Source organism: Poeciliopsis prolifica, unplaced genomic scaffold (genome assembly GCF_027474105.1).
Source record: "Poeciliopsis prolifica strain line A6 unplaced genomic scaffold, Auburn_PproV2 SCAFFOLD033, whole genome shotgun sequence".
In the NCBI taxonomy this organism is placed as follows: Eukaryota; Metazoa; Chordata; class Actinopteri; order Cyprinodontiformes; family Poeciliidae; genus Poeciliopsis; species Poeciliopsis prolifica.
In genome coordinates, this window is record NW_026562408.1 from 3923372 (window position 1) to 3935677 (window position 12306).

Genomic DNA, 12306 nt, shown 5'->3' on the forward strand with positions numbered 1-12306 from the left:
ATTGTACTTTATTGGAATATACACCAGAAACCTTGGCCTGTAATAGGTACATTTTATGGTTCTTGATGCTTCAAGTTTTAACTCTGGCATAGTTGTATCAGACATGCACTGTATTTTATTGAGCACAGACACTAATATGGATCTAATTATGGTGGTTCCTTCTTGTCTGAGTACTGGCAATAATTTAATATTTAATCATGCAAACTGAGTTGGGGTGTGATTTTACAAATGGAAATCCATGAACCAGTCCAACAGAGAAAGTAAGGAAGTATGAAACCTTCCAGTCAGTGAGTTTAGCAACATATGTACAGAAGATCAGGATTTTTTACCTTGGCAGGTGAAGCAGTGAACATGGAAGTGCATGTTTTTCACACGCACCACCTCTCCACGACAAGCCTCCCGACAACGCTCACACATGATTGGTGAATTTTCTCTGCTGGAGAGAGTAGAGCTGCTACTGTTGTGGTTTCCTCCATAGAGGCCTGACTGGAACTTAACTGGAGGGAGATAGGAAGAGAGGGAAGGAGTAAAAACATGCAACTTATCATACTTTTCATGCTCCTCCTTTCTTCTTTGTTTAACTGATCTCAAACAACTCAAAGTGCAATAAAGAAATGTAGAAGAGGGTGCAGTTGTTTGATTTCAAAACCTGTAGATAATAAATTAGGAAATAGCTCATTTGGTTCATATTCAAGATTAAACTGCAAGGATTAGAATCAAAGAATAAAATAAATGTAAAGAGCATTGTGTGGTGCTCAGGAGGCTTAACAAACCTGCCATCAAAATGACAGAGAAAACAAAATCTGCAGTGTGACGAGCAGTCATGAAATAATCCGGCGCATGGCTGCCTGCAGTTTTGCACAGACAGCTTAGTGATCGGCTTCTTAACTAAAGGTATCAAACGAAAAGTCTGTTACTGTAAACAGGAGATCAGCAAGACTTACAAGCTTTAATCACCATGTAGCAGCCTGACGGAGAGAAATTCAGGGGTGAAAAGTGTTCATTCTTCATGTCAGAATTAAAGCCAACATAAGAGGTTATGTCTGTCTCTGCCAGGTAAAGTAAAAGCAAATTAAAGAGAAAGCAGCAAATTAATTAAATCTAATGAATTGATGTAAAATAAGGCATAATTGTACAGTAGAGGGAAATAGAGACATGATTTAAAAATGTTTAACAAATAAATTTGTATTGTTTTTTCAGTCCTTCTGAATCAATATTGGATTTAGGTATGGACTTTAACTTTGTCATTCTTGTACTTGACTATGATTTGATTTAAACTTCCTGGTTGTATGTTTAGGGTTGCAGTCCGGGGAGGTGTATCTCTGCCCGATTCTTTTGCAGACTAACAGGTTTTATTCCAGATTTGTACTTATTTCGCTCCTCAAGAAACGCATTCCCAAAGCATGATCTCCAGGCTTCAAAATGATGGCTCATGAGGAAGATGTGCAGTGATATTTTTGCTGTCACGCATATTGTTTTGCCCAAAAAGTTTTTTTTTTTTCTCCAATGTTTAAATACTTCCACTTTTGCGTTGGCCTGTTGGAAAATCTCATTGAAATATCTTAAAGCATGTGACTGCAATATCACATAAAGTTCAAGATACATACTTGTAGTAGTGGATGAATCACTGGGCAACAGTCTGAGATTGAAATTAAGCTCCATTCAATTCCACTACACTTAATGCTGCTGCATTATGCAATTGCAGTAAACACAACATGCAGGCAGGTTAAGCTGATGACAGCAGGAAAGGGGTACACAGAGCACAAGCTGTGGGTGTGTGCATGTTTACAGGATGGGGAAGAAAAAAAGGTAAAAAGTAGGACAAAAATGTTTCCTCCAGAATGTGTGAGGCTGTGGGTGTGTATCACAGACGCTGGCTTTGGTTGTGCAGCCAGATGGTAGCACAAGAGTTGGAACAACAGACAGAGAAAGATATGAGCCACCTGTGATCGGCTGCAAAAGAAATGTGGTATTTTTATACGTGTATTATTAGTAGTTTTAAATGTTCTAGTTTCTGGAACTGATAAATGTGCAGTGGAGGTGATTCACTGTTTTGTGATTTGTGTGGATGCTGGATGCAGTTGAAACACTACTGCTTTCTGTACAGATGCTTCTGGGTCACACAAGGCTGTTAATTGTGAATCTTTTGACAACAAGACTCTGACCTTTGACTTCATGACTGCAAAGTCTGGAGTGAAAACCAATACGCTCTATCATAATATGAGCCAGGGAAGTCAGATGGAACGTAACTCCAATGTTTTCAGTAGATTTGATGGCCTTCAGTTTGGGTCCCTCTGCTTTTCTGACAAAGCAGCAGCTTGAAGAATCCTAATTAATATGAGTTATAAAAACATTTAATTTCCCTTTGGGATCAATAAAGTATTTTTTGAATTTCAACCACTGAATCCTCACCAGATCCTGAGTTTTAAGATCCTTCTAATGAGGATAAATGCTGCTCTTTGTCGATTTCCATCAAATCTGAGCAGTTTCTTTCTTCTCTATTGAAAAGCCTCCCCGCAGCATGATGCTTCCATGAAGCCAGACTTGTGGTCGGAGCAACTCAGTTATTCAGTCAACAGATTGTTCAGTCTGAGTCACTGCAGCTTCTGCAGCAACGCAATGAGCTTCTTGTATGAGCCTGAAGCTAATAATTGTATCAATAGATGTTTTCTTTCTTGTCAGCAATTTCAACAGTATTTGTGGAGGAGGACAACAAATCATCTGAGCAGCAGTCAGTCGAACTCTGGCCCTTGACAGCAACTTTCACTACAAGACTGAGGATTTCCTAATAAATTCAACTCTAATCAGCTAATTGGGCCAAATCATTTCTGATCTCTAATATATAGTTCAGTAAATATTAGTGATCTGTCAAAACTCCTCACAAATAATGAAACTGTTTCTAAACATTACATGGCATAAAATGCATATTTTAACATTAGCCAGAGAAAAATATTTCTGAAAATTACACATCGCTCACCTTTTGTTGGTCCGCTCATCGTGCCAGAGGAATCCCAGCAGCCTGCCTGCCAACTACAGTCGGTCCATCTGACCGCACGCTGTTTAACTCTGTAGGTCCGTATCCGACTTAACCTGCTGTCCCTCCCCTCTCACTCTGCTTCAGTGTGGAGAGCTTTCCCTGCTCCTCCCCGCCAAGCGGATTACAGGCGGCAGAGCGCACCTCTCCACCCTGCGTAAAGACAGCAAATTAAATGGAAACTGACGGTTCGCTCCTCATCACGCCCTCAGCTCCAGCGCCTCCCAAAAAGGACAACGTCCAGCAGCTTTCGGTTGAGCCGAGATGTCCATCCCGCTCTGACCGATCAGCTTGCCTGATCCACCGCATGCGTGGCCGAGCGTGCGCTCCCGCATCCGGGCTCAGTGCTGGATGGTGACTCGCTTCAATGCTCGGGAGTAGTCAGAGCGCCTGGTCAGCGAAGATCCTCTGTCCACACGGTGCTAGAGCGCCGCACCGCGTCAGAAAAACATACTGTAACCATGCAAAGCAAGTCAACTCGGTGCTGTTATTTTATTTTAATTTGTACAACACTTATATGCACGGAAGAGGATTGTGGCCATTGAAAAACAAGAAATCTGAATTTAATCTCAAAATTCTGACTTGTTTTCTCAGAAGTCTGACTTTCAGTGGATGCACTCCAGCAAAGAACCATTTTGCTCTTCTTGAATGAAATTATATATTTGGGGACCCACAAAAAGACTGGATTAAATCCAACATTTTTCTCCAGAATATTTATTGTTCTCCTCCACAACTTGCATCTTGGTGAATGATTAATGATTAAGGACTTGGGTGTTAGCACTATTGCACTAAAAAGATCCTGTGTGTTTTTTTGTTTTGTTTTTTTGTTGTTGTTTTTTTTTTTTTTTTTGTTTTTTTTTTTTTTGCATGGAGTTTGCATTTTCTCCCGATCCAAGTGTGGGATTATCTCCAGGTACTCTGACTTCTTCACACAGTCGAAACACATTTTAAATTTAGTTGTTTGTCATTATGTCGTTGACTTTACAGCAATCCCTCATACCGAGCATGCAAGAAGCAACAGTGGAGAGGAAAAACTCCCCTTTTACAGAAAGAAATGTCCAGCAGAACTCGGCCATCTGCCTTGACCGACTGAGGCTTTGAGAAGACAGAGCACACACATGCACACGCGCGCGCACACACACACACACACAACACACACACACACACACACACACACACACACACACACACACACACACACAAAACAGTAGGACTGATGTAGGAGCACTTTCTATGTTCATTTTAGCTGATGGCTCTTCCAAGAAGATATCACAGCTAAACAAATGCCCAGGAGAGAAAAAGAAAAACAGAGAAAATATAAAGTTAACTGATGAAATAATATAAAATAATACAAATTAGTGAAGGAAGAAATTAGTGTGGAAAAGTGGTGAGTTTTTCATCCAGTAGACTGAGCCAATAGCTGCATAACTGCAGCGATAGGGTAGTTATGATTCTCTGTAGTTAGAATGAGAAGAATGGACTTAAATTATAGACACCATCAGCCATCTGCTGTTTTAGTCTCAGAAAATAAAATATGTTTTGACTTTATCAAGTTTGTAGTTTGAAACATAACCTGTTAGTCAATCATCAAAATGTTGTCAATCATGGGACATGTTCACAAAGAAAATTATATTCAGGTTGTTTTACATGTTGTGCAGCATCAACCGGTTGTAGCTTTAGTAGTTGAAACTGCTAAGGTGGATTTGCAGACATCACAATCTAGTTTTTTAAATGAAGTCACAGATGGTTGTATAAAATGAAACAGTCGGAAATTTCATCCAAATCAGACCAGGTGACAGGACACCATCTGCAAGTACATAGAAACATCAACAGAGGGCAGCATTCGTCTAAAAAAAACAGAAGTCCAAAACTTTCAATTCAAAGAGGCATCACATTGTCTCAGTAGTACAGTTAATGTTTAGAAAAATGTAAATTCAACTTGTTTTCATTTTTCCATAAAAAGGTTTGACGGTGATTTGTGTTTAATTCAAAACTGCAGTCTGCTGAAATGTTTTTCAGACAAGCGTAAACTCATATGCTCTTTCAATTTATGTTTGGAAAAATCTGTAATTCATAGGATGGACATTCAGCATGGTTGTTCTTCCTTTGCATGCAAAAGCCTCCAACAACAAAACATGTTTATAGAGTCAACTTCTAGTCCATGCTGGCTCACTTCCCTGTAATTGAGAAACAATGTGCAGGATACTTCCTGCACACATTGGCAAACCAGCCAGTGACACTTCCCAACGCTTGCTGCCAATGCTTCTGTAGAACAAAATTAAACGTATAAATTCTTCCTCCACAGGAGAAAAAACACAAATCTGCCAATTTAAGCTGGAAGAGTGAAGCTGCATCAAACAGCAGAGTTTTGAACTCTGCCCTCACTGTTGTGCGTCATAGATCTGAGCTGCTTTTTCTGCAAACATCAGCTGCAGCAGGGCTGAATCCATCTCTTATCTCTGTGGCCTATTTTGCCTCAGATAGAAACAGAGAAGTGCAGAGTCAAAACTTTGAGTCCTGACTGAAGCGTGCAACGTAAAGTCTGTCTGGGGTCAGAAAAACAATGTAACACAGAGAGAGTGTCAGTTCATTTATGATTAATAGCCTATTGTCAAGTCTCTCTACCTCTTTTTAAAAACAGCAACCCAAGTAACTCAGTTTAGAGGAACTGTCTGCCAGCCACATTGGGCAATGATAGGGATTTTAAATATTCTATATGTAGTTATTGACGTTTTTTTACATTTACAATCACAAACATTGGTGGATATATCTGCCAAACACAAGGCAGGTAGGTGGAAGAGAAAAGATGAACAGTTTAAAAAAATACAAGACAAAAACTGAAAAGTGTGGTGTGCATTCGTTTTTACTCCAATCTCAAGGCTTTTGCAGACTCTAAGAGGTTTTCTTCTACCTTTGGGCTGTATGTAGCTCCGTCTGTCTTCCCATTTGGAGATTAACCCAATCCAGGTTAAATCGTTACTCTGATAACTATATATTTGTAGTAGATGTGACTTTTCTCCCAGGTGACGTCCAACTTCAGTCGGTTTTCAGGAGGGTTGTTCTTTTGCAGAGCAAAATGTTCTGCAGGTGCAATTTGGTTATGTCTTGGAAAAGATTAAGCAATGTTGTGCTTCGGACAAACCAAACAAGGGGTAAATTAAATAAGCAATACTAGCAAGCAGTTTCTACATTTAAACATGAAACTGTGGTTTGAGAAAGATAAAATAAACTGTTTGAAGAAAGATAAAAAAAAACTACTGTGAAACACTTAAACCCTTTTTCCGGCAGAAAGTGAAAAATGTTGATATGTTAGGACAGCTGAAAAATGTTCATATTAACACAATAGATATTACAAATACAAAAGGTGTTTTGCCTGAACAGAAAGTAGCCACATCCTCTTGGAAAGGACACAGTAAAGGAAACATGGCGCAGCACCAGGTTGTAAACAAAACAGCAATGTGCCCTCAAACACAAGGACCTTTGATTATTGTTTTTGTAACCATCTCAATATTGCAATAAAGATCAGTAAAACATAAATAAATACATTTAACCTTTTAATTAAAGCAGGAAGGAAGCTGTTAACGTGCAATTTATTGAGAAACAAAACAAAGTTGCCCATTCAGTTTCACTAAACAATCTGCAGGCATTTCATTCAGGTAAATTTCATCAATATTTCTGAGTATCAATGATCCAAATTTAGCAACTATAAAACACTTAGATAATTTAGGTAATTTCAAGTTAATTGCAAAATCTTCTTGCAAATGAAAAGACTAATTATTATGATATTTTTTCCTCATCTGGTTTATTTGTGATTAAAACATAAAAAATATGGTGGTTTTCAACATAATTCCATTTTATGGCACAAGATCTAATTATATGAATAAGTCCACATTAAGGAGACAATTTTGCTAATATATCAATTACTTTAAAACCAGAAATTTACATAAAATGGGAGAAAGCCCAATTTACTTTTATTTTAAATGTGTACTACATAAAAACAGACCTGAGGATGTAGTTTAATATAATACCTCAAATGCACTACTTTCCTGTGTGACGTCATGGAAAAATAAAAATAAATCGAGAACTGTGGACCTCCACATGCCTGGTTTATCGCAGGCTATCATTTCCATATGTCTGTGGGCACCAGGTTCATCTGCTCAAGCAATTATACGCAAGTCTAAATAGCATGGGAATGTCGAGTCGACATAATGTTCAGGAAGGAGACATGTTCCGTTTTCCAAGTCAAAAAGCAAAATAACTTGCAAGCAAAATGCTTGCTGATGCTGGTAAGAGTGTGTCATCATCCACAGAGAAAGACAATCTGACATGAGACACTTAATAGCTCGTTTTTTCCATTTGGATCTAAACTGCTTCTACAAAAAAGAGGCGCTTAGAAAAGGACACTGTTTTCTGGCAGTTAGATAATGTTTGCTGGTCTTTGTCTCATATCCAGGATTATTTGGACTCTTTGATTCTATTGTTTCCTTGTATTTCCCTTCATCCATATTTGTTTCCTCTGTTAGTCCAATTATTTTTCATCTGATCAGCCTTGCCATGTTTTACTCTCAGCCTGCTTTAGTTTTATTCTTTATGACTGTTAAAGATAGATTATTTCCTGGTTCTCCTGTTTGTTTTCCCTTGCTGCCTTGTGTCAGTCTACCATTTACTCCCCTTCTCCAGCTGCTAGTCACTTACCGTGCCTCACTTGCTCCTTTCCTAGATCTAGTCAGTTTCCCTATTGGTTCCCCTCCAATCTCACACCTGCACCCTGCTAGCTAATCAGCCCAGATCTTTTGTTCCAGTAGCATTCACCTTCATAGTATTTAAACCTTTCTCTTGCTGAGAAAGGTTTAAATACTGTTAAGTATTGGGTTACTTCCCCATTGTCACTCTGTTTGCTTTTTGTTCTGCTCTGACTCCCTGTGATTTTTTTATTTTCAGTTTTTTAATTAAAGAATATTCACCATAATCTGCACTCTAAGCTCCTGTCTGAATTTTGGATTCACTAACAAACACATCATGACTGTCTGGGGAACTAGTTATTTTAAGAACTTCCAGAATATGTCACAAATCTCCAGTCACTGCCCCTCACCAAGCAACCCAAGCAGAGATGGTCAGCTGGTTTTACTGCTGCATGCGTGATAAAATGGGTGATGGGAAATGTTGTTGTTATATTTGCTTATTTCAGTGGTTTAGTTCTTTAATTGAAACACATTATTTGTTGCATACAGACTGATGATTTCTAGCATTTATTTCTGCTGACTGCTGAATTATTTATTTATTTTTTATATATTATTTTACATACATCTTAAGAAAACATGATATTTAGGTTTGTTACTGTAAAGAGTTATGGTAACAAACAGTTATCCAAGATTTTAAGAATTTTCCTGTTATTAGCCTTTACATTAGGAACAAAATGCGCTTAGTTGAAATTTTAATAGTTTAAATTTAGAAATTTAAATTATTAAATTTTGAGTACCCTGCAAAATTTATTTTTACAGTCTGATCATTATATTCTTAAACCTTTTGGCAGCTGGAATTCATGGCTCCCAAATTGCTTCCTCATTGACTTTATTCCACCCTGAGTCACTAAGAGATGGCGTGTGTTCCTGGACAGACAGCTTCCAGTGCAGCTCAAAGGTTTCCTGGTTAAAACTGTTTGAAAACAACCCTGATGACAACATTGAGGGCAAATCACCAACGTCTAGCCAAAACAGACAGAGTTTGTAGTGAGCAGCTACATTTTGATCCTGTAAAGATAAAAACACCAAAATTAGAAAAGTTTAAAAAAAAGCATAAAACCAATAGAAAGCAAAAATTACATAATTAATTGAATAAACTGAGGCAATATAAATAAGATAAATTAAAATGAACTGAGATATATTCCGCTGCATCATCCCACAGAGGAGGGACCTCTGACTAGAGAAGGTCAAGTTTTCAACGTTATAATGAGGGTTGACCAGCAGTAACACTGTGAACTGGACGGCCCTGTTTGAACATTTCGAGGTGCGTTTGGACTCCGGGGAGGTCAGAATGTCAGCTGTATATTCTCGAGCTGACCTCTGCAAGCCTGAACCTCGTCCACCCTGGAGCCCCCTGTACCAGGTCAGGAAGGGTGGTGCTATTTTCAAAAGGTTTCCTAACACATGCAGACAGAACAAGCTCTCAGAGCTCCATAACTTTTGTTGAACCTGTAGTTGAAGTTTTCAGTAACATGATGGGTATTTACTGTTTTATACTGTTTATGTTCTTGTCAGGGAGTTTTTATAATGTTCTGGAGTGATTTAAACCCTTTTCTTACCCTCAGGTTAAGATAAGGAGTCAAACTGTATGTTTAAACTCCCCTATGTGCCTCTTATCTCTAGGTGGGCCTCACTGTTATGAATTTGTTACCGAAATGACTTCAGGAATGTTTTTCAAAGAAATTTTATACAACATAAGATGATTTTTAGATTTAAAGCAGAGCCCTCTTTGACTTGAAAATGTTGCTTATCTAGGGTTCTACTACAGTTCTTGTGTGAAGCTGTCATCCTGAATGTCATATTTGTCCAATTATATTTGGGGTTTAAACTAACGTAACATTTCAGAAAAAGATCTTACCAGTCAAACATGGTGGTGGTAGTTTGGTATTCTGGGGCTTCCTTGCCATTTTAGAGCCTGGACAAATTACAGTAAATTATGGTTCCTTATATTATCCTCCCTTCCAGAAAATCCTGAAGAAAAATCTCCAGCCAGTATTTTAAATTGAAGTGCACTTAATAATGCAACAGAAAAATAATTAAATGAATGGCCTAGTCAAAGGTTAGATTAAGAAACATTTTGTTCATGGTAGAAAAACCTCCAGTGTAGCTGAATGAAAATACTTAAACAAAAAATAGCAAACTGTAATGTATCTGCAGTGATGCAAAAATGTATGGTCAGTCATTACAAATGTGTGATAAAATCAGCGATAAAATTATAATATATATAGTTAAAATAGAGAAACAGGTTTTTTGAGTTACTATTTCTGTCATTGTTTCAAAAAACAACAAATTCTATTTTGTTTTTGCCTGATTTTCAAATATTATTTGATGGCCTGAAATATTTAAGTGTAACAAAAAAGCTAAGGTATGTTGTCATACTTGGAGATGAATAGTTTTTAGTGACATTAGATTAATTTAGATGGATCAGGATGAAGTGATAGGGTTAAAATTGAACATTCAGGCTCAAATATGTTCAAACAGTCCACAAATGTTTGGCTAAATGTCCTTAAACAAGTTCAAGTTCTCTCAGATGAACTTTGTAAATCCATTATTGAGCTTCTAGCATAATTGTGTCTGGATGTTTGACCACTGTTGTCAGCAGAGGCAGCAGAACCCATTTGATTTGGTTGGTGTCTCTATGCAGACCTCAAATCTGAGCATAGTTCACAAATTCAACTTAGTTATACACTGTCATTCAGAAATTGTGTTGTCACATTGCTTAATCCATTCTGCATGATTTAGGCCACAAGGATTTTGATGTTGCTATAAGTTTTCCCCATTATACCCAATTTGTGCAACAAATCAGTAAAACTAGGGGCAAAACAACACTGCAGTATGAGCGCCAAATTGTCATGTTTGAATTGGAAGAACAATTCAAACAGACTCCCAGCACAAACTTTTTCTAATAGATAAACTTTTCTTTAAAAGAGATTTGGCTTATCTGTGCAGGTAGCTGCAAATGTTTACCAAATCTAAAGGTGTAAATTATAAAGCAGAATTTCACACTTTCTCAGTTCAAACTTACTTCCTTAGCCTGGATGGTGACGCTGGTTTTCTAGCTGTTATCAGTTCATGTTACGCTTTAAGCCTCGGAGGTTCCCAGGTTTTTCCAGCTTCCTTTCATCCAACAGAAACAGTTCAGGACTTCTTTGAGGCAAAGTGGTGACTCATCCAAATAACTTGTATTTATTTAAAGTGATGATCCTGGAATCTGTATTTGTTTATAAATGACTCCAAGAGACATTCTCTGCTTGTGTAAATCTAAAGTTCTTTCTCCTCAATCCTTCCTGACGTCTCAGTTGGACTGTCCTGAATTTTGAAGATGTGTCAATCCGATAAATGTTGTCAAACAAATCTGTTTTTTTAAAATGCTAGCATAGAAAAATTAAAAGTAGAATCATGTACAAACACTTATGAAAACAAATCAAAAACCTTTAGCAACACTGAATGTGGAATGTGTGTATAGAAAAGAATATCTACAGTCCCACAGTGTGAAAATTCAAGGGTACAAGAAAAGTGATATGCACAAATGTAAAAGTAGAAAATAAAAATTATAAACTGCATGTTAGGGGCAAATTTAAAGCATAAAAATACTATGCAGATATAAAAAAGTACAAACTAAGACTCAAAGAAATTTGTAACTAAATAGCATAATTAAAAAGAATCAATCAAAAAAAGGATCTTGGGTCCAAAATAATTTTAACTGTCGTGATAAGAAAAAAATTGACAACACATTCAACAATATGAATTTCATTTTTGATTTAAATAACGTCTGCAGCTGTACATTGTACAATGATGTATGTTGTGATAATCATATGTAAAAGTCTGAAAACGAATGTGATTCTGATTATATTTATAGCCCAGAGTTGTTGCCTGTTTGGACGAGAAACTTTGCTCTTTGCAAAAGCCAAAAGGTCTTTAATACACATTGTGTGTTTGAATGTTTGTCAGTCAGGAAATGGGACAGGTTGAAGGTGAGGTCAGAGCCATTGTCTACACATGAGTGTGTGTGTGTGTGTAAGTGTATAACCTGATCTGCCTTCATTTCCTATGATTAAAGGGTCATACTTGCGATCTTAGTGTCAGGGCTTTGTTGCTTTACAGATAGATTTATTGTTGATTAAAACAAATCCAGAGGTTAGAGGTGGAGGTGTACACCCAAAATTTTTCTGATTTATAGATGTAGAAAATTAAAGTAGGACTGATAAATTCAAACATAACCATCTTATTTCTTTAAATAGAAGGCAAGCTACACTTTGTGTACAGTACATGCGCAAAAAGAGAAAATCAATTTACCCCACATTTGAACCTCACTATGTTACAGACTATTACATGTTTCATCTCAGATGTTTTTAGTTGTTTGTTGATCACAAAATCACAGATACATTTTTTTTCACGGCAAAAACTTTTAAAATGCTCAAGTTTTTGAGAAAGATAATCTTTCACACAAGACACCAGTATGTCTTTTTTTTTATTGCAGCAGTGATGTGAAGATTACAAAGGAACAACGTTCTGCAAAGTCACAGGATA

The 12306-nt window shown here is 37.3% G+C and overlaps 1 protein-coding gene and 1 long non-coding RNA gene across 2 annotated transcripts in view; both read right to left on the bottom strand.

Annotated features, from left to right (window-relative positions):
* Window positions 1-3413, bottom strand: part of LOC129373380 (actin-binding LIM protein 3-like) — a 39135-nt gene extending 35722 nt beyond the window's left edge. Inside the window, exons 1-2 of the mRNA XM_055051260.1 lie at window positions 2978-3413; window positions 330-497 (exon numbers count right to left, since the gene is read on the bottom strand). Of these exons, the coding sequence (XP_054907235.1) occupies window positions 330-497; window positions 2978-2996 (187 nt within the window). The 5' untranslated portion in view covers window positions 2997-3413. The remainder of the gene's footprint in view (window positions 1-329; window positions 498-2977) is intronic.
* Window positions 3414-8563: 5150 nt separating this feature from the next.
* Window positions 8564-10935, bottom strand: LOC129373490 (uncharacterized). Its single transcript, XR_008607371.1, has 3 exons — window positions 10802-10935; window positions 9635-9691; window positions 8564-8784 (listed from the first exon to the last, which is right to left on the bottom strand). It is a non-coding gene; the product is annotated as an uncharacterized LOC129373490 (long non-coding RNA).
* Window positions 10936-12306: the final 1371 nt, after the last annotated feature.